The following is a 25,175-nucleotide window of genomic DNA, read 5'->3' as shown; positions in this document are numbered from 1 at the left end:
GGTGATCTCTTGATTACTAATAGAGCAAGTTTTGTCAGGTGATCTCTTGATTACTAATAGAGCAAGTTTTGTAAGGTGATCTCTTGATTATATTAATAGAGCAAGTTTTGTAAGGTGATCACTTGATTACTAATAGAGCAAGTTTTGTAAGTTGATCTCTTGATTACTAATAGAGCAAGTTTTGTCAGATGATCTCTTGATTACTAATAGAGCAAGTTTTGTAAGGTGATCTCTTGATTACTAATAGAGCAGGTTTTGTAAGGTGATCTCTTGATTATTAATAGAGCAAGTTTTGCAAGGTGATCTATTGATTATCTATCTATAATTCCAGTAATCTCTGTGTGTATGTGTGTGTGTATGTATGCGACAACGATTTCTCGACAACTACCGGTCCGATATACTTGAAACTTGCCAGGTATATTGCTGGGGACCCGAGGATGTGCCTTTTCAAGGTTTGAAATTAATCGGACAAGTACTTACCGAGCTATGGCGATTTAGCCGTTCGCCGTTCGCTTTGGCGTTGCGAATGGACCAAACCATTGCATGTAAATAGAGGGGGGGGGTTCTGTGGTCGTTGCGAATGGACCAAACCATTCATGTAAATAGAGGGGGGGGTTCTGTGGTCGTTACTGCCACGTGGTTTCAAAGTTTTTTTTTGTTGTTGTTGTTTGCACGCATGATTTTTTGCACCCACGTACGGGCACGCCCTAGGATGTTTACACACACACACCCCTACACAAATTTTTTTTTTTTTTTTTTTGGCAAGGAACGGGCACCCACGTACGGGCACGTCCTAGCTTATATATAGTACGGGCATGCCCTAGTTATTAATAAATAGAGCAAGTTTTGCAAGGTGATCTATTGATTATTATTAATAAATAGAGCAATTTTTGTAAGGTGATCTCTTGATTACGAATAGAGCAAGTTTTGCAAGGTGATCTATTGATTATTATTAATAAATAGAGCAAGTTTTGTAAGGTGATCTATTGATTATTAAGAGAGCAAGTTTTGTAATGTGATCTATTGATTATTATTAATAAATAGAGCAAGTTTTGAAAGGTGATCAATTGATTATTATTAATAAATAGGGCAAATTTTGTAAGGTTATCTATTGATTATTAATAGAGCAAGTTTTGTAAGGTGATCTATTGATTATTAATAATAAATAGAGCAAGTTTTGAAAGGTGATCTATTGATTATTATTAATAAATAGAGCAAGTTTTGTAAGGTGATCTATTGATTATTAATAGAGCAAGTTTTGCAAGGTGATCTATTGATTATTAATAGAGCAAGTTTTGTAAGGTGATCTATTGATTATTATTAATAAATAGAGCAAGTTTTGCAAGGTGATCTATTGATTATTATTAATAAATAGAGCAAGTTTTGAAAGGTGATCTATTGATTATTATTAATAAATAGAGCAAGTTTTGTAAGGTGATCTCTTGATTATTAATAGAGCAAGTTTTGCAAGGTGATCTATTGATTATTATTAATAAATAGAGCAAGTTTTGCAAGGTGATCTATTGATTATTATTAATAAATAGAGCAAGTTTTGTAAGGTGATCTATTGATTATTATTAATAAATAGAGCAAGTTTTGTGAGGTGATCTATTGATTATTAATAGAGCAAGTTTTGTAAGGTGATCTCTTGATTATTAATAGAGCAAGTTTTGAAAGGTGATCCATTGATTATTAATAGAGCAAGTTTTGTAAGGTGATCTCTTGATTACTAATCGAGCAAGTTTTGTAAGGTGATCTCTTGATTATTAATAGAGCAAGTTTTGTAAGGTGATCTCTTGATTACTAACAGAGCAAGTTTTGCAAGGTGATCTATTGATTATTATTAATAAATAGAGCAAGTTTTGCAAGGTGATCAATTGATTATTATTAATAAATAGAGCAAGTTTTGTAAGGTGATCTATTGATTATTAATAGAGCAAGTTTTGTAATGTGATCTATTGATTATTATTAATAAATAGAGCAAGTTTTGAAAGGTGATCTATTGATTATTATTAATAAATAGAGCAAGTTTTGTAAGGTTATCTATTGATTATTAATAGAGCAAGTTTTGTAAGGTGATCTATTGATTATTAATAATAAATAGAGCAAGTTTGAAAGGTGATCTATTGATTATTATTAATAAATAGAGCAAGTTTTGTAAGGTGATCTATTGATTAATTAATAGAGCAAGTTTTGCAAGGTGATCTATTGATTATTATTAATAAATAGAGCAAGTTTTGCAAGGTGATCTATTGATTATTATTAATAAATAGAGCAAGTTTTGTAATGTGATCTATTGATTATTATTAATAAATAGAGCAAGTTTTGTAAGGTGATCTATTGATTATTAATAGAGCAAGTTTTGCAAGGTGATCTATTGATTATTATTAATAAATAGAGCAAGTTTTGAAGGTGATCTATTGATTATTATTAATAAATAGAGCAAGTTTTGTAAGGTGATCTATTGATTATTATTAATAAATAGAGCAAGTTTTGTAAGGTGATCTATTGATATTATTAATAGAGCAAGTTTTGCAAGGTGATCTATTGATTATTATTAATAAATAGAGCAAGTTTTGCAAGGTGATCTATTGATTATTATTAATAAATAGAGCAAGTTTTGTAAGGTGATCTATTGATTATTAATAGAGCAAGTTTTGTAATGTGATCTATTGATTACTAATAGAGCACGTTTTGTCAGGTGATCTATTGATTATTAATAGAGCAAGTTTTGCAAGGTGATCTATTGATTATTAATAGAGCACGTTTTGTCAGGTGATCTCTTGATTATTAATAGAGCAAGTTTTGTATGGTTATCTATTGATTATTAATAGAGCAAGTTTTGTAATGTGATCTATTGATTATTATTAATAAATAGAGCAAGTTTTGAAAGGTGATCTATTGATTATTATTAATAAATAGAGCAAGTTTTGTAAGGTTATCTATTGATTATTAATAGAGCAAGTTTTGTAAGGTGATCTATTGATTATTAATAATAAATAGAGCAAGTTTTGAAAGGTGATCTATTGATTATTATTAATAAATAGAGCAAGTTTTGTAAGGTGATCTATTGATTATTAATAGAGCAAGTTTTGCAAGGTGATCTATTGATTATTATTAATAAATAGAGCAAGTTTTGAAAGGTGATCTATTGATTATTATTAATAAATAGAGCAAGTTTTGTAAGGTGATCTATTGATTATTATTAATAAATAGAGCAAGTTTTGTAAGGTTATCTATTGATTATTAATAGAGCAAGTTTTGTAAGGTGATCTATTGATTATTAATAATAAATAGAGCAAGTTTTGAAAGGTGATCTATTGATTATTATTAATAAATAGAGCAAGTTTTGTAAGGTGATCTATTGATTATTAATAGAGCAAGTTTTGCAAGGTGATCTATTGATTATTATTAATAAATAGAGCAAGTTTTGTAATGTGATCTATTGATTACTAATAGAGCAAGTTTTGTAAGGTGATCTATTGATTATTAATAAATAGAGCAAGTTTTGTAAGGTGATCTATTGATTATTAATAAATAGAGCAAGTTTTGTAAGGTGATCTATTGATCATTAATAAATAGAGCAAGTTTTGTAAGGTGATCTATTGATTATTAATAAATAGAGCAAGTTTTGTAAGGTGATCTATTGATTATTAATAAATAGAGCAAGTTTTGTAAGGTGATCTATTGATCATTAATAAATAGAGCAAGTTTTGTAAGGTGATCTATTGATTATTAATAAATAGAGCAAGTTTTGTAAGGTGATCCCTTGATGACTAATAGAGCAAGTTTTGTAAGGTGATCTCTTGATTATTAATAGAGCAAGTTTTGTAAGGTGATCTATTGATCATTAATAAATAGAGCAAGTTTTGTAAGGTGATCTATTGATCATTAATAAATAGAGCAAGTTTTGTAAGGTGATCTCTTGATTATTAATAGAGCAAGTTTTGTAAGGTGATCTCTTGATTATTAATAGAGCAAGATTTGTAAGGTGATCACTTGATTATTAATAAATAGAGCAAGTTTTGTCAGGTGATCTCTTGATTATTAATAGAGCAAGTTTTGTAAGGTGATCTCTTGATTATTAATAGAGCAAGTTTTGTAAGGTGATCACTTGATTATTAATAGAGCACGTTTTGTCAGGTGATCTCTTGATTACTAATAGAGCAAGTTTTGTAAGGTGATCTCTTGATTACTAATAGAGCAAGTTTTGTAAGGTGATCTCTTGATTATTAATAGAGCAAGTTTTGTAAGGTGATCACTTGATTATTAATAGAGCACGTTTTGTCAGGTGATCTCTTGATTACTAATAGAGCAAGTTTTGTCAGGTGATCTCTTGATTACTAATAGAGCAAGTTTTGTAAGGTGATCTCTTGATTATTAATAGAGCAAGTTTTGTAAGGTGATCACTTGATTACTAATAGAGCAAGTTTTGTAAGTTGATCTCTTGATTACTAATAGAGCAAGTTTTGTCAGATGATCTCTTGATTACTAATAGAGCAAGTTTTGTAAGGTGATCTCTTGATTACTAATAGAGCAGGTTTTGTAAGGTGATCTCTTGATTATTAATAGAGCAAGTTTTGCAAGGTGATCTATTGATTATTATTAATAAATAGAGCAAGTTTTGCAAGGTGATCTATTGATTATTATTAATAAATAGAGCAATTTTTGTTAGGTGATCTCTTGATTACGAATAGAGCAAGTTTTGCAAGGTGATCTATTGATTATAATTAATAAATAGAGCAAGTTTTGCAAGGTGATCTATTGATTATTATTAATAAATAGAGCAAGTTTTGTAAGGTGATCTATTGATTATTAATAGAGCAAGTTTTGTAATGTGATCTATTGATTATTATTAATAAATAGAGCAAGTTTTGAAAGGTGATCAATTGATTATTATTAATAAATAGGGCAAGTTTTGTAAGGTTATCTATTGATTATTAATAGAGCAAGTTTTGTAAGGTGATCTATTGATTATTAATAATAAATAGAGCAAGTTTTGAAAGGTGATCTATTGATTATTATTAATAAATAGAGCAAGTTTTGTAAGGTGATCTATTGATTATTATTAATAGAGCAAGTTTTGCAAGGTGCTCTATTGATTATTAATAGAGCAAGTTTTGTAAGGTGATCTATTGATTATTATTAACTAGGGCATGCCCGTACTATATATATGCCCGTACTATATATCTATCTAAAATTATATCCCCCCCCTCTATTTACATGAAATGGTTTGGTCCATTCGCAACGCCAAAGCGAACGGCGAACGGCTTGCGAGTACAGTGACAATCCCCCCCCCCTCTATTTACATGAAATGGTTTCGTCCATTCGCAACGACCACAGAACCCCCCCCCCCCCCCCTCTATTTACATGGAATGGTTTGGTCCATTCGCAACGCCGGCACACGCGATCGTTCGCTGCTCTCTGATTGGTTGAATCGTTTTTTGGACATAGCTCGGTAAGTAATTGTCCGATTAATATGAAACCTTGAAAAGGCACATCCTCGGGTCCCCAGCAATATACCTGGCAAGTTAAAAGTATATCGGACCCGTGGTTGTCGAGAAACAGCGGTCACAGACAAACAAACGTACAGACAGAGATTACTGGAATTATAGATAGATAAATAGAGCAAGTTTTGCAAGGTGATCTATTGATTATTATTAATAAATAGAGCAAGTTTTGAAAGGTGATCTATTGATTATTATTAATAAATAGAGCAAGTTTTGTAAGGTGATCTATTGATTATTAATAGAGCAAGTTTTGCAAGGTGATCCATTGATTATTATTAATAAATAGAGCAAGTTTTGCAAGGTGATCTATTGATTATTATTAATAAATAGAGCAAGTTTTGTAAGGTGATCTATTGATTATTTATTATTAATAAATAGAGCAAGTTTTGTGAGGTGATCTATTGATTATTAATAGAGCAAGTTTTGTAAGGTGATCTCTTGATTATTAATAGAGCAAGTTTTGAAAGGTGATCCATTGATTATTAATAGAGCAAGTTTTGTAAGGTGATCTCTTGATTACTAATAGAGCAAGTTTTGTAAGGTGATCTCTTGATTATTAATAGAGCAAGTTTTGTAAGGTGATCTCTTGATTACTAACAGAGCAAGTTTTGCAAGGTGATCTATTGATTATTATTAATAAATAGAGCAAGTTTTGCAAGGTGATCTATTGATTATTATTAATAAATAGAGCAAGTTTTGTAAGGTGATCTATTGATTATTAATAGAGCAAGTTTTGTAATGTGATCTATTGATTATATTATTCATAAATAGAGCAAGTTTTGAAAGGTGATCTATTGATTATTATTAATAAATAGAGCAAGTTTTGTAAGGTTATCTATTGATTATTAATAGAGCAAGTTTTGTAAGGTGATCTATTGATTATTAATAATAAATAGAGCAAGTTTGAAAGGTGATCTATTGATTATTATTAATAAATAGAGCAAGTTTTGTAAGGTGATCTATTGATTATTAATAGAGCAAGTTTTGCAAGGTGATCTATTGATTATTATTAATAAATAGAGCAAGTTTTGCAAGGTGATCTATTGATTATTATTAATAAATAGAGCAAGTTTTGTAATGTGATCTATTGATTATTTATTATTAATAAATAGAGCAAGTTTTGTAAGGTGATCTATTGATTATTATTAATAAATAGAGCAAGTTTTGAAGGTGATCTATTGATTATTATTAATAAATAGAGCAAGTTTTGTAAGGTGATCTATTGATTATTATTAATAAATAGAGCAAGTTTTGTAAGGTGATCTATTGATTATTAATAGAGCAAGTTTTGCAAGGTGATCTATTGATTATTATTAATAAATAGAGCAAGTTTTGCAAGGTGATCTATTGATTATTATTAATAAATAGAGCAAGTTTTGTAAGGTGATCTATTGATTATTAATAGAGCAAGTTTTGTAATGTGATCTATTGATTACTAATAGAGCACGTTTTGTCAGGTGATCTATTGATTATTAATAGAGCAAGTTTTGCAAGGTGATCTATTGATTATTATTAATAAATAGAGCAAGTTTTGTATGGTTATCTATTGATTATTAATAGAGCAAGTTTTGTAATGTGATCTATTGATTATTATTAATAAATAGAGCAAGTTTTGAAAGGTGATCTATTGATTATTATTAATAAATAGAGCAAGTTTTGTAAGGTTATCTATTGATTATTAATAGAGCAAGTTTTGTAAGGTGATCTATTGATTATTAATAATAAATAGAGCAAGTTTTGAAAGGTGATCTATTGATTATTATTAATAAATAGAGCAAGTTTTGTAAGGTGATCTATTGATTATTAATAGAGCAAGTTTTGCAAGGTGATCTATTGATTATTATTAATAAATAGAGCAAGTTTTGTAATGTGATCTATTGATTACTAATAGAGCAAGTTTTGTAAGGTGATCCATTGATTATTAATAGAGCACGTTTTGTCAGGTGATCTCTTGATTACTAATAGAGCAAGTTTTGTGAGGTGATCTCTTGATTATTAATAGAGCAAGTTTTGTAAGGTGATCTCTTGATTACTAATAGAGCATGTTTTGTCAGGTGATCTCTTGATTATTAATAGAGCACGTTTTGTCAGGTGATCTCTTGATTACTAATAGAGCAAGTTTTGTCAGGTGATCTCTTGATTATTAATAGAGCACGTTTTGTAAGGTGATCCATTGATTATTAATAGAGCAAGTTTTGTAAGGTGATCTCTTGATTACTAATAGAGCAGGTTTTGTAAGGTGATCTCTTGATTATTAATAGAGCAAGTTTTGCAAGGTGATCTATTGATTATTATTAATAAATAGAGCAAGTTTTGCAAGGTGAGCTATTGATTATTATTAATAAATAGAGCAAGTTTTGTCAGGTGATCTCTTGATTATTAATAGAGCACGTTTTGTAAGGTGATCCATTGATTATTAATAGAGCACGTTTTGTCAGGTGATCTCTTGATTACTAATAGAGCAAGTTTTGTCAGGTGATCTCTTGATTACTAATAGAGCAAGTTTTGTAAGGTGATCTCTTGATTATATTAATAGAGCAAGTTTTGTAAGGTGATCACTTGATTACTAATAGAGCAAGTTTTGTAAGTTGATCTCTTGATTACTAATAGAGCAAGTTTTGTCAGATGATCTCTTGATTACTAATAGAGCAAGTTTTGTAAGGTGATCTCTTGATTACTAATAGAGCAGGTTTTGTAAGGTGATCTCTTGATTATTAATAGAGCAAGTTTTGCAAGGTGATCTATTGATTATCTATCTATAATTCCAGTAATCTCTGTGTGTATGTGTGTGTGTATGTATGCGACAACGATTTCTCGACAACTACCGGTCCGATATACTTGAAACTTGCCAGGTATATTGCTGGGGACCCGAGGATGTGCCTTTTCAAGGTTTGAAATTAATCGGACAAGTACTTACCGAGCTATGGCGATTTAGCCGTTCGCCGTTCGCTTTGGCGTTGCGAATGGACCAAACCATTGCATGTAAATAGAGGGGGGGGTTCTGTGGTCGTTGCGAATGGACCAAACCATTCATGTAAATAGAGGGGGGGGGGGTTCTGTGGTCGTTACTGCCACGTGGTTTCAAAGTTTTTTTTTGTTGTTGTTGTTTGCACGCATGATTTTTTGCACCCACGTACGGGCACGCCCTAGGATGTTTACACACACACACCCCTACACAAATTTTTTTTTTTTTTTTTTTTGGCAAGGAACGGGCACCCACGTACGGGCACGTCCTAGCTTATATATAGTACGGGCATGCCCTAGTTATTAATAAATAGAGCAAGTTTTGCAAGGTGATCTATTGATTATTATTAATAAATAGAGCAATTTTTGTAAGGTGATCTCTTGATTACGAATAGAGCAAGTTTTGCAAGGTGATCTATTGATTATTATTAATAAATAGAGCAAGTTTTGTAAGGTGATCTATTGATTATTAAGAGAGCAAGTTTTGTAATGTGATCTATTGATTATTATTAATAAATAGAGCAAGTTTTGAAAGGTGATCAATTGATTATTATTAATAAATAGGGCAAATTTTGTAAGGTTATCTATTGATTATTAATAGAGCAAGTTTTGTAAGGTGATCTATTGATTATTAATAATAAATAGAGCAAGTTTTGAAAGGTGATCTATTGATTATTATTAATAAATAGAGCAAGTTTTGTAAGGTGATCTATTGATTATTAATAGAGCAAGTTTTGCAAGGTGATCTATTGATTATTAATAGAGCAAGTTTTGTAAGGTGATCTATTGATTATTATTAATAAATAGAGCAAGTTTTGCAAGGTGATCTATTGATTATTATTAATAAATAGAGCAAGTTTTGAAAGGTGATCTATTGATTATTATTAATAAATAGAACAAGTTTTGTAAGGTGATCTCTTGATTATTAATAGAGCAAGTTTTGCAAGGTGATCTATTGATTATTATTAATAAATAGAGCAAGTTTTGCAAGGTGATCTATTGATTATTATTAATAAATAGAGCAAGTTTTGTAAGGTGATCTATTGATTATTATTAATAAATAGAGCAAGTTTTGTGAGGTGATCTATTGATTATTAATAGAGCAAGTTTTGTAAGGTGATCTCTTGATTATTAATAGAGCAAGTTTTGAAAGGTGATCCATTGATTATTAATAGAGCAAGTTTTGTAAGGTGATCTCTTGATTACTAATCGAGCAAGTTTTGTAAGGTGATCTCTTGATTATTAATAGAGCAAGTTTTGTAAGGTGATCTCTTGATTACTAACAGAGCAAGTTTTGCAAGGTGATCTATTGATTATTATTAATAAATAGAGCAAGTTTTGCAAGGTGATCTATTGATTATTATTAATAAATAGAGCAAGTTTTGTAAGGTGATCTATTGATTATTAATAGAGCAAGTTTTGTAATGTGATCTATTGATTATTATTAATAAATAGAGCAAGTTTTGAAAGGTGATCTATTGATTATTATTAATAAATAGAGCAAGTTTTGTAAGGTTATCTATTGATTATTAATAGAGCAAGTTTTGTAAGGTGATCTATTGATTATTAATAATAAATAGAGCAAGTTTGAAAGGTGATCTATTGATTATTATTAATAAATAGAGCAAGTTTTGTAAGGTGATCTATTGATTAATTAATAGAGCAAGTTTTGCAAGGTGATCTATTGATTATTATTAATAAATAGAGCAAGTTTTGCAAGGTGATCTATTGATTATTATTAATAAATAGAGCAAGTTTTGTAATGTGATCTATTGATTATTATTAATAAATAGAGCAAGTTTTGTAAGGTGATCTATTGATTATTAATAGAGCAAGTTTTGCAAGGTGATCTATTGATTATTATTAATAAATAGAGCAAGTTTTGAAGGTGATCTATTGATTATTATTAATAAATAGAGCAAGTTTTGTAAGGTGATCTATTGATTATTATTAATAAATAGAGCAAGTTTTGTAAGGTGATCTATTGATATTATTAATAGAGCAAGTTTTGCAAGGTGATCTATTGATTATTATTAATAAATAGAGCAAGTTTTGCAAGGTGATCTATTGATTATTATTAATAAATAGAGCAAGTTTTGTAAGGTGATCTATTGATTATTAATAGAGCAAGTTTTGTAATGTGATCTATTGATTACTAATAGAGCACGTTTTGTCAGGTGATCTATTGATTATTAATAGAGCAAGTTTTGCAAGGTGATCTATTGATTATTAATAGAGCACGTTTTGTCAGGTGATCTCTTGATTATTAATAGAGCAAGTTTTGTATGGTTATCTATTGATTATTAATAGAGCAAGTTTTGTAATGTGATCTATTGATTATTATTAATAAATAGAGCAAGTTTTGAAAGGTGATCTATTGATTATTATTAATAAATAGAGCAAGTTTTGTAAGGTTATCTATTGATTATTAATAGAGCAAGTTTTGTAAGGTGATCTATTGATTATTAATAATAAATAGAGCAAGTTTTGAAAGGTGATCTATTGATTATTATTAATAAATAGAGCAAGTTTTGTAAGGTGATCTATTGATTATTAATAGAGCAAGTTTTGCAAGGTGATCTATTGATTATTATTAATAAATAGAGCAAGTTTTGTAATGTGATCTATTGATTACTAATAGAGCAAGTTTTGTAAGGTGATCCATTGATTATTAATAGAGCACGTTTTGTCAGGTGATCTCTTGATTACTAATAGAGCAAGTTTTGTAAGGTGATCTCTTGATTATTAATAGAGCAAGTTTTGTAAGGTGATCTCTTGATTACTAATAGAGCAAGTTTTGTCAGGTGATCTATTGATTATTAATAGAGCACGTTTTGTCAGGTGATCTCTTGATTATTAATAGAGCAAGTTTTGTCAGGTGATCCATTGATTATTAATAGAGCAAGTTTTGTAAGGTGATCTCTTGATTACTAATAGAGCAAGTTTTGTAAGGTGATCCATTGATTAATTAATAGAGCAAGTTTTGTAAGGTGATCTCTTGATTACTAATAGAGCAAGTTTTGTCAGGTGATCTCTTGATTACTAATAGAGCAAGTTTTGTAAGGTGATCCATTGATAATTAATAGAGCAAGTTTTGTCAGGTGATCTCTTGATTACTAATAGAGCAAGTTTTGTAAGGTGATCCATTGATTATTAATAGAGCAAGTTTTGTCAGGTGATCTCTTGATTACTAATAGAGCAAGTTTTGTAAGGTGATCCATTGATTATTAATAGAGCAAGTTTTGTAAGGTGATCTCTTGATTACTAATAGAGCAAGTTTTGTAAGGTGATCCATTGATTATTAATAGAGCAAGTTTTGTCAGGTGATCTCTTGATTATTAATAGAGCACGTTTTGTAAGGTGATCTCTTGATTACTAATAGAGCAAGTTTTGTAAGGTGATCCATTGATTATTAATAGAGCAAGTTTTGTAAGGTGATCCATTGATTATTAATAGAGCAAGTTTTGTAAGGTGATCTCTTGATTACTAATAGAGCATGTTTTGTCAGGTGATCTCTTGATTATTAATAGAGCACGTTTTGTCAGGTGATCTCTTGATTACTAATAGAGCAAGTTTTGTCAGGTGATCTCTTGATTATTAATAGAGCACGTTTTGTAAGGTGATCCATTGATTATTAATAGAGCAAGTTTTGTAAGGTGATCTCTTGATTACTAATAGAGCAGGTTTTGTAAGGTGATCTCTTGATTATTAATAGAGCAAGTTTTGCAAGGTGATCTATTGATTATTATTAATAAATAGAGCAAGTTTTGCAAGGTGAGCTATTGATTATTATTAATAAATAGAGCAAGTTTTGTTAGGTGATCTATTGATTATTATTAATAAATAGAGCAAGTTTTGTGAGGTGATCTATTGATTATTAATAGAGCAAGTTTTGTAAGGTGATCTATTGATTATTATTAATAAATAGAGCAAGTTTTGCAAGGTGATCTATTGATTATTATTAATAAATAGAGCAAGTTTTGTGAGGTGATCTATTGATTATTAATAGAGCAAGTTTTGTAAGGTGATCTATTGATTATTAATAGAGCAAGTTTTGTAATGTGATCTATTGATTATTATTAATAAATAGAGCAAGTTTTGAAAGGTGATCTATTGATTATTATTAATAAATAGAGCAAGTTTTGTAAGGTTATCTATTGATTATTAATAGAGCAAGTTTTGTAAGGTGATCTATTGATTATTAATAATAAATAGAGCAAGTTTTGAAAGGTGATCTATTGATTATTATTAATAAATAGAGCAAGTTTTGTAAGGTGATCTATTGATTATTAATAGAGCAAGTTTTGTAATGTGATCTATTGATTATTATTAATAAATAGAGCAAGTTTTGTAAGGTGATCTATTGATTACTTATAGAGCAAGTTTTGTAAGGTGATCCATTGATTATTAATAGAGCACGTTTTGTCAGGTGATCTCTTGATTACTAATAGAGCAAGTTGTGTAAGGTGATCTCTTGATTATTAATAGAGCAAGTTTTGTAAGGTGATCTCTTGATTACTAATAGAGCAAGTTTTGTCAGGTGATCTATTGATTATTAATAGAGCAAGTTTTGTCAGGTGATCCATTGATTATTAAAAGAGCAAGTTTTGTAAGGTGATCTCTTGATTACTAATAGAGCAAGTTTTGTCAGGTGATCCATTGATTATTAATAGAGCAAGTTTTGTCAGGTGATCTCTTGATTACTAATAGAGCAAGTTTTGTAAGGTGATCCATTGATTATTAATAGAGCAAGTTTTGTCAGGTGATCTCTTGATTACTAATAGAGCAAGTTTTGTAAGGTGATCTCTTGATTATTAATAGAGCACGTTTTGTCAGGTGATCTCTTGATTACTAATAGAGCAAGTTGTGTAAGGTGATCTCTTGATTATTAATAGAGCAAGTTTTGTAGGGTGATCTCTTGATTACTAATAGAGCAAGTTTTGTCAAGTGATCTATTGATTATTAATAGAGCAAGTTTTGTCAGGTGATCCATTGATTAATTAATAGAGCAAGTTTTGTAAGGTGATCTCTTGATTACTAATAGAGCAAGTTTTGTCAGGTGATCCATTGATTATTAATAGAGCAAGTTTTGTCAGGTGATCTCTTGATTACTAAGAGAGCAAGTTTTGTAAGGTGATCCATTGATTATTAATAGAGCAAGTTTTGTCAGGTGATCCATTGATTATTAATAGAGCAAGTTTTGTAAGGTGATCTCTTGATTACTAATAGAGCAAGTTTTGTCAGGTGATCTATTGATTATTAATAGAGCAAGTTTTGTCAGGTGATCTCTTGATTACTAATAGAGCAAGTTTTGTAAGGTGATCCATTGATTATTAATAGAGCAAGTTTTGTCAGGTGATCTCTTGATTATTAATAGAGCACGTTTTGTCAGGTGATCTCTTGATTACTAATACAGCAAGTTTTGTAAGGTGATCTCTTGATTATTAATAGAGCAAGTTTTGTCAGGTGATCTATTGATTATTAATAGAGCACGTTTTGTCAGGTGATCTCTTGATTATTACTAAATAGAGCAAGTTTTGTCAGGTGATCTATTGATTATTAATAGAGCAAGTTTTGTCAGGTGATCTATTGATTACTAATAGAGCAAGTTTTGTCAGGTGATCTATTGATTACTAATAGAGCAAGTTTTGTAAGGTGATCTCTTGATTATTAATAAATAGAGCAAGTTTTGTTAGGGGATCACTTGATTATTAATAGAGCACGTTTTGTAAGGTGATCTCTTGATTATTAATAAATAGAGCAAGTTTTGTTAACGGGGATCACTTGATTATTAATAAATAGAGCAAGTTTTGTAAGGTGATCTCTTGATTATTAATAAATAGAGCAAGTTTTGTCAGGTGATCTCTTGATTATTAATAGAGCAAGTTTTGTAATGTGATCTATTGATTATTAATAGAGCAAGTTTTGAAAGGTGATCCATTGATTATTAATAGAGCACGTTTTGTCAGGTGATCTCGTGATTATTAATAGAGCAAATTTTGTAAGGTGATCTCTTGATTATTAATAGAGCAAGTTTTGTAAGGTGATCTCTTGATTATTAATAAATAGAGCAAGTTTTGTCAGGTGATCTCTTGATTATTAATAGAGCAAGTTTTGTAATGTGATCTATTGATTATTAATAGAGCAAGTTTTGAAAGGTGATCCATTGATTATTAATAGAGCACGTTTTGTCAGGTGATCTATTGATTTATTAATAGAGCACGTTTTGTCAGGTGATCTCTTGATTATTAATAAATAGAGCAAGTTTTGTCAGGTGATCTATTGATTATTAATAGAGCAAGTTTTGTAAGGTGATCTATTGATTATTAATAGAGCACGTTTTGTCAGGTGATCTCTTGATTATTAATAGAGCAAATTTTGTAAGGTGATCTATTGATTACTAATAGAGCAAGTTTTGTTCGGGGATCACTTGATTATTAATAAATAGAGCACGTTTTGTAAGGTGATCTCTTGATTATTAATAAATAGAGCAAGTTTTGTCAGGTGATCTCTTGATTATTAATAGAGCAAGTTTTGTAATGTGATCCATTGATTATTAATAGAGCACGTTTTGTCAGGTGATCTCTTGATTATTAATAGAGCAAGTTTTGTAAGGTGATCTATTGATTATTAATAGATCAAGTTTTGTAAGGTGATCTCTTGATTACTAATAGAGCAAGTTTTGTAAGGTGATCACTTGATTATTAATAGAGCAAGTTTTGTCAGGTGATCTATTGATTATTATTAATAAATAGAGCAAGTTTTGTAAGGTGATCTATTGATTATTAATAGAGCAAGTTTTGGAATGTGATCTATTGATTATTATTAATAAATAGAGCAAGTTTTGCAAGGTGATCTATTGATTATTATTAATAAATAGAGCAAGTTTTGTAAGGTGATCTATTGATTATTAATAGAGCAAGTTTTGTAATGTGATCTATTGATTATTATTAATAAATAGAGCAAGTTTTGCAAGGTGATCGATTGATTATTATTAATAAATAGAGCAAGTTTTGTAAGGTGATCTCTTGATTACTAATAGAGCAAGTTTTGTAAGGTGATCTATTGATTATTAATAGAGCAAGTTTTGTAAGGTGATCTATTGATTATTAATAGAGCAAGTTTTGTAAGGTGATCTATTGATTATTATTAATAAATAGAGCAAGTTTTGTAAGGTGATCTATTGATTATTAATAGAGCAAGTTTTGTAAGGTGATCTATTGATTATTAATAGAGCAAGTTTTGTAAGGTGATCTATTGATTATTATTAATAAATAGAGCAAGTTTTGTAAGGTGATCTATTGATTATTAATAGAGCAAGTTTTGTAAGGTGATCTATTGATTATTAATAGAGCAAGTTTTGCAAGGTGATCTATTGATTATTATTAATAAATAGAGCAAGTTTTGTAAGGTGATCTATTGATTATTAATAGAGCAAGTTCTTTAAGGTGATCTATTGATTATTATTAATAAATAGAGCAAGTTTTGTAAGGTGATCTATTGATTATTAATAAAGCAAGTTTTGTAAGGTGATCTATTGATTATTAATAGAGCAAGTTTTGTCAGGTGATCTATTGATTATTAATAGAGCAAGTTTTGTTTGGTGATCTCTTGATTACTAATAGAGCAAGTTTTGTTTGGTGATCTATTGATTATTATTAATAAATAGAGCAAGTTTTGTAAGGTGATCTATTGATTATTAATAGAGCAAGTTTTGTTTGGTGATCTCTTGATTATTAATAAATAGAGCAAGTTTTGTCAGGTGATCTCTTGATTACTAATAGAGCAAGTTTTGTTTGGTGATCTCTTGATTACTAATAGAGCAAGTTTTGTTTGGTGATCTCTTGATTACTAATCGAGCAAGTTTTGAAAGGTGATCTCTTGATTACTAATAGAGCAAGTTTTGTCAGGTGATCTCTTGATTACTAATAGAGCAAGTTTTGTCAGGTGATCTCTTGATTACTAATCGAGCAAGTTTTGAAAGGTGATCTCTTGATTACTAATAGAGCAAGTTTTGTCAGGTGATCACTTGATTACTAATAGAGCAAGTTTTGTCAGGTGATCTCTTGATTATTGATAGAGCAAGTTTTGTAAGGTGATCTCTTGATTACTAATCGAGCAAGTTTTGTCAGGTGATCTCTTGATTACTAATAGAGCAAGTTTTGTCAGGTGATCTCTTGATTACTAATCGAGCAAGTTTTGAAAGGTGATCTCTTGATTACTAATAGAGCAAGTTTTGTCAGGTGATCTCTTGATTACTAATAGAGCAAGTTTTGTAAGTTGATCTCTTGATTATTGATAGAGCAAGTTTTGTAAGGTGATCTCTTGATTACTAAAAGAGCAAGTTTTGTAAGGTGATCTCTTGATTACTAATAGAGCAAGTTTTGTTAGGTGATCTCTTGATTATTAATAGAGCAAATTTTGTAAGGTGATCTCTTGATTATTAATAGAGCAAGTTTTGAAAGGTGATCTCTTGATTACTAATAGAGCAAGTTTTGTAAGGTGATCTCTTGATTACTAATAGAGCAAGTTTTGTCAGGTGATCTCTTGATTATTAATAGAGCAAGTTTTGTAAGGTGATCTCTTGATTATTAATAGAGCAAATTTTGTAATAGAGCAAGCAAGGTCTCTTCCTCCCGTTAGTTGTCATACCCTTCCTCCCGTCCATGGTACACGGAATCTTGTGGTGAGGCTGTTGCCCTGAAACAACTTGCTTTCGTCTCCTGGAAAGCAATCCCAACGGAAGGAAATCTCATTTCCTTTCACAAAGCCCGAAACAAGTGTGTGTCCACCCTCAGGAGAGCCAGGAAACAATATCTCACCATTCTCAAGACCGAACTCTCTTATCTGTCTCCCTCTTCCAAATCCTGGTGGCGTCTGGTCAAATCTGTTTCTGGTGTTTGTTCCCCCTCCATCCCCTCCCTCACCTCAAACGGCTTAACGGCTGACTCCGCACGTGAAAAAGCTGAATGCCTCAACTCTGTGTTTGCCTCTAAATCTTGTGTCCCAAACCCATCCCTCTCTGTACCCACCGTACCCAGTCGTACCCAGCTGCTCCTGGACTCTGTGTCCTTTCCTCCTGACAAGGTGGAAAAGTTTCTGTCAACCCTCGATTCTGATTCTGCAACTGGTCCTGACGGCATCAGCCCACAGGTCCTAAAATCATGTTCTTCTGCTCTTTCACTCCCTCTTTCTGTTCTCTTCACCCTCTCTTTTGCTCAAGGTCATCTGCCATCTGCTTGGAAATCAGCCAACATCACCGCTTTGCACAAAAAAGGTGCAAAAACAGATCCCAGCAACTACAGACCAATCAGCCTTCTCCCAATTATCAGCAAAGTCATGGAATCCATCATTGCTTCAGATATTAAATCTTTCCTCTTCTCCAATGGCTTGATCTCTGATCATCAATTTGGTTTCAGACCTGGTCACTCTACTCTGGACATGCTGCTTCTGCTTTCTCAACAATGGATGGAGGTCCTCAACGCCAAACAGGAAACTAGAGCTGTCTCCCTTGACATTTCACGTGCCTTCGATACGGTCTGGCTCCCTGCTCTGCTCACCAAACTCTCCTCCTTTGGTATCCATGGAAATCTCCACGCATGGCTGGTGGACTTCCTCTCTGGTCGTAGTCAACGTGTGGCCCTGAATGGGTTTCTCTCATCTCCTCTTCCTGTTCAGGCTTGAGTTCCCCAAGGTAGTGTTCTGGGCCCTGTGCTTTTTCTGGTCTTCATCAATGATCTCTCTGACTCTCTTGAAAATCCTCTCTATCTCTTTGCTGACGACTCTACTCTCTGTCGCTCCATTCCTCATCCCTCAGATCGGCAGTCTGCAGCCTCCTCACTCTCTGCAGACCTGGACAAAATCACAGACTGGTCAAACAAGTGGAACATGTCTTTCAATCCTGACAATCTCACACTCTTACAATGTCTCTCCGAAAGGACCGACTGGACAACCCTCCCATCTACTTTCTCAACAATCCTCTCCAAGAAGTTCTGTCGCTCAAGCTTTTGGGTCTCACTATCTGCCATGATCTTTCTTGGGAAAACCACATTTCCAAGCTGGCCTCCAAAGCCAGTCGCCGACTGGGCATCCTCCGTCGTGCGAAGTCCTTCCTTGGCACACCTGAGCTCCTCACCACATACAAGGCTTTCATCCGCAGCTCAATGGAATACTGTTCCCCCCTCTGGGCTGGTGCTCCTGCCTCACACCTTGCTCGGCTTCACGCTGTTGAGGCCAAAGCTTTCAGAATCAGTGGAATCTCCTGCGATGTAGTCAACACCGAGGGCCTTTCACTCACTCACCGCAGGCAGGTTGGTGGTCTTTCTGTCTTCTACCGACTCCTCTCCGGCCTTGCTCCCCCAGCTCTCTCTGTGCTCTGTCCCCCCAATATTCCTTCAGGTCGCACAAGATCTGCCTGCAACCCTCTTATGGTTAAACTGCCAAAGTCTAGGCTCTCTGCTCACCTTCACTCTTTCATTCCCCTTTTCTCCCGCCTCTGGAACAAACTCCCCCACTCCCTTCAATCCCACTCCTCCCTCCAGGTCTTTAAAACAGCTGTTCACCACCATCTCTTATCTTCCCCCATCGAAAACCTTGATCTTTTCTACCCCCGGTAATTCACCCCAGAGTCCTTGCAGTGTTCATATGTTTTATTCCTCTCCCACCTCCCCCCAAGTCCTCCCGATGTCCCTGCTCTCAAATGTTGTGTTTGTGTCCTTCCCCCTCTTCCCCCTCTCTTTTGTGTCCTTCCCCCTTTCTCCCCATCTTGTCTGCCGCTCCCCTTGTTTTTTTGTGTTTTGTGTGTCGGTTTGTCTTTTTGTGTGATTAATGTTAGCTCTTTCACGAGCCTCGATCTTGTATACAAAAAAAAAAGAAGAAAGTTTTGTAAGGTGATCTCTTGATTATTAAGAGCAAGTTTTGTAAGGTGATCTCTTGATTATTAATAGAGCAAGTTTTGTAAGGTGATCTCTTGATTATTAATAGAGCAAGTTTTGTCAGGTGATCTCTTGATTATTAATAAATAGAGCAAGTTTTGTAAGGTGATCTATTGATTATTAAAAGAGCAAGTTTTGTAAGGTGATCTATTGATTATTATTAATAAATAGAGCAAGTTTTGTAAGGTGATCTATTGATTATTAATAGAGCAAGTTTTGTAAGGTGATCTATTGATTATTAATAGAGCAAGTTTTGTTAGGTGATCTATTGATTATTAATAGAGCAAGTTTTGTAAGGTGATCTATTGATTTTTAATAAATAGAGCAAGTTTTGAAAGGTGATCTATTGATTATTATTAATAAATACAGCAAGTTTTGTAAGGTGATCTATTGATTATTAAAAGAGCAAGTTTTGTAAGGTGATCTATTGATTATTAAAAGAGCAAGTTTTGAAAGGTGATCTATTGATTAATTGGTGCTGTCTTTCCCTCGCGGTCCCCCTGTGCTGTCTTTCCCTCGTGGTCCCCCTGTACTGTCTTTCCCTCCTGGTCCCCCTGTCCTGTCTTTCCCTCCTGGTCCCCCTGTGCTGTCTTTCCCTCGCGGTCCCCCTGTGCTGTCTTTCCCTCGCGGTCCCCCTGTGCTGTCTTTCCCTCGTGGTCCCCCTGTGCTGTCTTTCCCTCGCGGTCCCCCTGTGCTGTCTTACCCTCCTGGTCCCCCCTGTGCTGTCTTTCCCTCGCGGTCCCCCTGTGCTGTCTTTCCCTCGCGGTCCCCCTGTGCTGTCTTTCCCTCGTGGTCCCCCTGTACTGTCTTTCCCTCGTGGTCCCCCTGTACTGTCTTTCCCTCGCGGTCCCCCTGTGCTGCCTTTCCCTCGCGGTCCCCCTGTGCTGTCTTTCCCTCGTGGTCCCCCTGTACTGTCTTTCCCTCGTGGTCCCCCTGTACTGTCTTTCCCTCGTGGTCCCCCTGTACTGTCTTTCCCTCGTGGTCCCCCTGTGCTGTCTTTCCCTCGTGGTCCCCCTGTACTGTCTTTCCCTCGTGGTTGTCAGCTCTTTCACGAGCCTCGATTCAGTATACAAAAAAAAAAAAAATTTTTTTAATAGAGCAAGTTTTACAAGGTGATCTATTGATTAATTATTAATAGAGCAAGTTTTGTTAGGTGATCTCGTCATTATTAATAAATTTCTTGTTCATCTATTCTTAACTAATCTGATTGATTTTTGTGTCACTGAAGATCGATTTAACGCAACTTATACCAAGTCTGCACCACAATGGATTATCAAGGAACTTCAAACGACTTCTTCTTCTACGTCAATGGCACAAAGGTTTCCACATGACGATGTTTTTGCGGAATAGACATATCAAAATGAAGAGACACAGAACACATAATCTATATAAAATTGAGCAAGTGTTTGTATGCATGTACGAGTATGTGTGTCCCCTCTTCACCCTTTGGTTGGACAGCTGGCCTGGCACCGCCCACAAATGTAACCTGAAATACTTCACCTAGAGTACACAGAGAACCCAAAATACCCTTTCCACCCACCCTCTCTACACGCCGAGGACCTACTAGACCAAGAAGACCCAGAGGACCCCCAAAAACCGGGAGGACCCAAAAGACTCTGAGGCCTCAAAGGACCTACCCAGAGGAACCAAAAGACCACAATGACTAAGGCTAAAAAGACCAGGAAGATGCAATGGACCCCAAATACCCAAAAGACTGCAAAGACATGAAAGACTCTGAAAACATAAAAGGCCCCAAAGACCTAAAAGACTGAAAAGACCCAATAGACCCCAAAGACCTAAAATACCCCTAAGACCTTTAAAGACCCAAGAGAACCAAAATACCCTGAAGACCCAAAAGTCCCCAAAGACCTAAAATACCCTAAAGACTGGAATTATTCCAAAGACCCTTAACAACCGAGAAGATCCCAAAGACCCTTAAAGACCTCGAAGACCCAAGAGAACCAAAAGATACTGAAGACCCAAAATACTCTGAAGACCCTTAAATACCCCGAAGACCCTTTAACACCCAGAAGACCCAAAGGACCCAGAGGACCCAAAATACCCCAAATACCCAAAATACTCCAAAGACCCTTAAAGACCCCAAAGACACAAAAGACCCAAAGACCCAAAAGACATTGAAGACCCAAAATATCCCAAAGATAATTGAAGACCCAAAAGACTGAAAAGACAAAAAGACCCCGAAGACCCTTAAATACCCAAAAGGTTGAAAAGACCCAATGGACCCCAAAGACCCAAAATAACCCAAATACCCTTAAAGACCCCAAAGATCAAAAGACGAAAAAGACCCCAAAGATCCAGAAGACCCCAAATATCCTTAAATTCCTAAAACACTCAAAATAATGAAAAGACCCCAAAGACTGAAAAGACCCTGAAGACCCTGAAGACCCAAAAGATCATCAAGACCCAAATGATTGAAAAGACCCTGTAGACTCAAAAGATCATCAAGACCCAAAAGACTGAAAAGACCATGAAGACCCAAAAGTCCCTTAAAAGGGAACCCAAACATTCCTGAAAACCATTGGCAATCATTAATCATCGTCTAATTTGAAGGGAATTTTTATTTATTTACCAATCACAAAGTGCCAAAAAAACCTTCAACTGTCGATTTTCGAGGTTGCCAGTGACGTCACATTGTGAACTCACCGTGATCCTACCAGCGACGGTATATAGAGAAACGGCGCATTGCGAGCTCGGATTCCGATACTGATTGGGGATGATGAAGGTGCATGGCCGTTCTTAGTTGGTGGAGCGATCCGTCTGGTTGATTCCGATAACGAGCGAGACTCCGACACGCTAACTAGTTCCGCGACCCTGGTGTGGCCGGCGGACTAACTTCTTAGAGGGACGAGCGGCTGCAAGCCGTGCGAGATGGAGCAATAACAGGTCTGTGATGCCCTTCGATGTCCGGGGCCGCACGCGCGCTACACTGGACGGGCCAGCGTGTACCTTGCCCTTCGCCGTCAGGCTCGGGTAAACCGCTGAGCCCCGTCCGTGATGGGGACTGGGGCTTGAGACAGTGTCCCACGAACGAGGAATTCCCAGTAAGCGCGAGTCATCAGCTTGCGTTGATTAAGTCCCTGCCCTTTGTACACACCGCCCGTCGCTACTACCGATCGGACGGTTTGGTGAGATCCTCGGATCAGCCCCTGCACGGGCCGTTCTCGGCTCGTGCCGGTGCGCCGAAAAGATGAGCGAACTTGACTGTCTAGAGGAAGTAAAAGTCGTAACAAGCTACTCTGATAGTAATTCCAATAGAAGACGATGAAGGGGATTGTGGAAAGAAGTTGTGCATGACTTGTTTGCAGGAAGAGTAACAAGTTCAATGTTTGTGAAGATTCTTGAATTGTGAGCGCGTTTTCTCATGCACTTTCCTCTCTCAGATTGTGGACCAGAATGTTGACCCAGAAACAACGTTGTTGTCATATCTTCGTAACAAACGTATCCTTCACGTTCAAGGAAACCGACCCAAATGTTAACTGATTACGCAGTTTAATATAAACTACTGGCTTCTTCACATTGGCAGTGAAACAGTGAAACTTGCTTGCATAGACTGATTGACGGTTACTGATTGACGGATTGACGGATTGACGGATTGACGGATTGACGGATTGACTGATTGACGACGGATTGACGGATTGCTTGCATAGACGGTTACCTTTTATCACACTACTTTTGTATCCATGCCTCTACTTTCCACATCCATGACTTTTTCTCTCAACTTGAGGAAATTGACAAGTTTTAAACAAAAGTTAATTTTTTAAATACGTACAAGTAAAAGTAATAAAGTCGTCTTTTCCTTAAAAACAATTGGGTTATTATGTTGTAATATTAAACCTTTTTGAGATATTTAACCAATAACTAATAAATATTATTACGTTTGTTCAGGGAGAGAGGGGTAGAGTGGGGGTGGTGGGGTAGAGTGGGGGTGGTGGGGTCTACAGCCTCATTGAAGTACATGTATATTCATGTAATTTTTACACCTTTTGAACTACTGGGTATAAAGTACATGATCTGCATGGGTATCCTGTATCTGCAAAGCACCACGATGGGACGATGTTATCTAACTCAGGTAGTACGTTTTATAACCGTCTCCGACAGGTTTATACAGTCACGTGAAAAAGTAAGTTCACCCCATGTAAAGTTTTGACTTTTTCAACATATTTCAACATACAGCTATTTGATCTTCATTTCAACAATATTGAGAGATAAAGGTGATATAACATAACAAATATCATGAAACATTTACATTTTGTAGTCCATTGTATAATTTAAATAAACATAAATGCAAATTTCGCATGTGGAAAAAGTAAGTACATCCCGACATTTATCACTACTTCAAATACCTAAAATTAGAATCAGGTGCACCAGCTCAGGTGCACAAATTTGATCTACATGGGAGGTGTGCCAGGAGGAAACCTTTGCTGTCCAGAAAGAACATCAGGGCAAGACTAAAGTTTGCCAATGAACACCGAGGCAAAGACCAGCACTTCTGGAACAATGTGCTCTGGACAGATGAGTCAAAGGTAGAGCTATTTGGCCACAGTTCCAGAAGACATGTTTGGCGAAAACCAAAGACAGCATTTGACCACAAGAACCTGATACCAACGGTAAAGCATCGTGGTGGAAATATTATGGTTTGGGGCAGCTTCGCTGCATCAGGGCCTGGGCAGCTCACCATCATAGAATCCACCATGAATTATTCATTGTACCAGAGGGTGCTTGAGGATAATGTGAGGCCATCTGTCAGGAAGTTGAAGCTCAACCGAAGGTGGACCTTGCAACATCACAATGACCCTAAACATACCAGTAAATCCACCAAGGAATGGCTGAAAAGAAAGACATGGAGGGTTCTGGAATGGCGAAGTCAAAGCCTGGATCTAAATCCCATCGAGATGATGTGGGGGGATTTGAAACGAGCTGTGCATGCAAGATACCCCTCAAACATCGCACAGCTGAAAGAATTCTGCATGGAGGAGTGGGCGAAAATTTCTCCCAGTCGATGTCAGAAACTGGTAGACAGTTATAAGAAACGCCTACTTGAGGTTGTTTCTGCCAAAGGGGGCAATACCACCTATTAGAGCCAAGGGTGTGCTTACTTTTTCCACATGCGAAATTTGCATTTATGTTTATTTAAATTATACAATGGACTACAAAATGTAAATGTTTCATGATATTTGTTATATTATATCACCTTTATCTATCAATATTGTTGAAATGAAGATCAAATAGCTGACTGTAGATGCGTCACCTCAAATAAACACTGCATTTGGAGTGTGTATTCGTAGAAATGGGAATTCAACGTAAAGCGATAATGTGCACCATGACACATGGTTCATGTTTACCTTACAGACAATGGTGGATCCACTCAGATGAAGAATTATCGTTAGTGATTAAGCATACAGTGCATTCAGAAAGTATTCAGACCCCTTCACTTTTTTCACATTTTGTTATGTTGCAGCCTTTTGCTGAAATCGTTTAAATTCATTTTTTCCCTCATCAATCTACACTCAATACCCCAAAATGACAAAGAGAAAACAGGATTTTAGAAAGTTTTGGAAATTTATTTAAAAAAAAAAAGTGAAATATCACATTTACATAAGTATTCATACCCTTTGCTATGACACTTGAAATTTAGCTTATGTGCCTCCCATTTCTCTTGTTCATCTTTGAGATGTTTCTACACCTTGATTGGAGTCCACCTGTGGTAAATTCAATTGATTGGACATGATTTGGAAAGGCACACACC

At 34.4% G+C, this 25,175-nt stretch overlaps 1 protein-coding gene across 1 annotated transcript in view; it reads left to right on the top strand.

Moving 5' to 3' along the window:
* LOC144893223 (xanthine dehydrogenase/oxidase-like) overlaps positions 1-25,175 on the top strand; it is a 268,917-nt gene that overhangs the window by 23,570 nt on the left and 220,172 nt on the right. The window contains exons 2-3 of the mRNA XM_078782951.1: positions 20,637-20,727; positions 22,810-22,867. Of these exons, the coding sequence (XP_078639077.1) occupies positions 20,674-20,727; positions 22,810-22,867 (112 nt within the window). The 5' untranslated portion in view covers positions 20,637-20,673. The remainder of the gene's footprint in view (positions 1-20,636; positions 20,728-22,809; positions 22,868-25,175) is intronic.

This window comes from Myxine glutinosa, chromosome 8, assembly GCF_964187855.1.
Source record: "Myxine glutinosa chromosome 8, kmMyxGlut1.1, whole genome shotgun sequence".
NCBI lineage: Eukaryota > Metazoa > Chordata > Myxini > Myxiniformes > Myxinidae > Myxine > Myxine glutinosa.
Note: the sequence above shows the minus strand (reverse complement) of the source record. Positions and strands in the feature narration are given on the sequence as shown.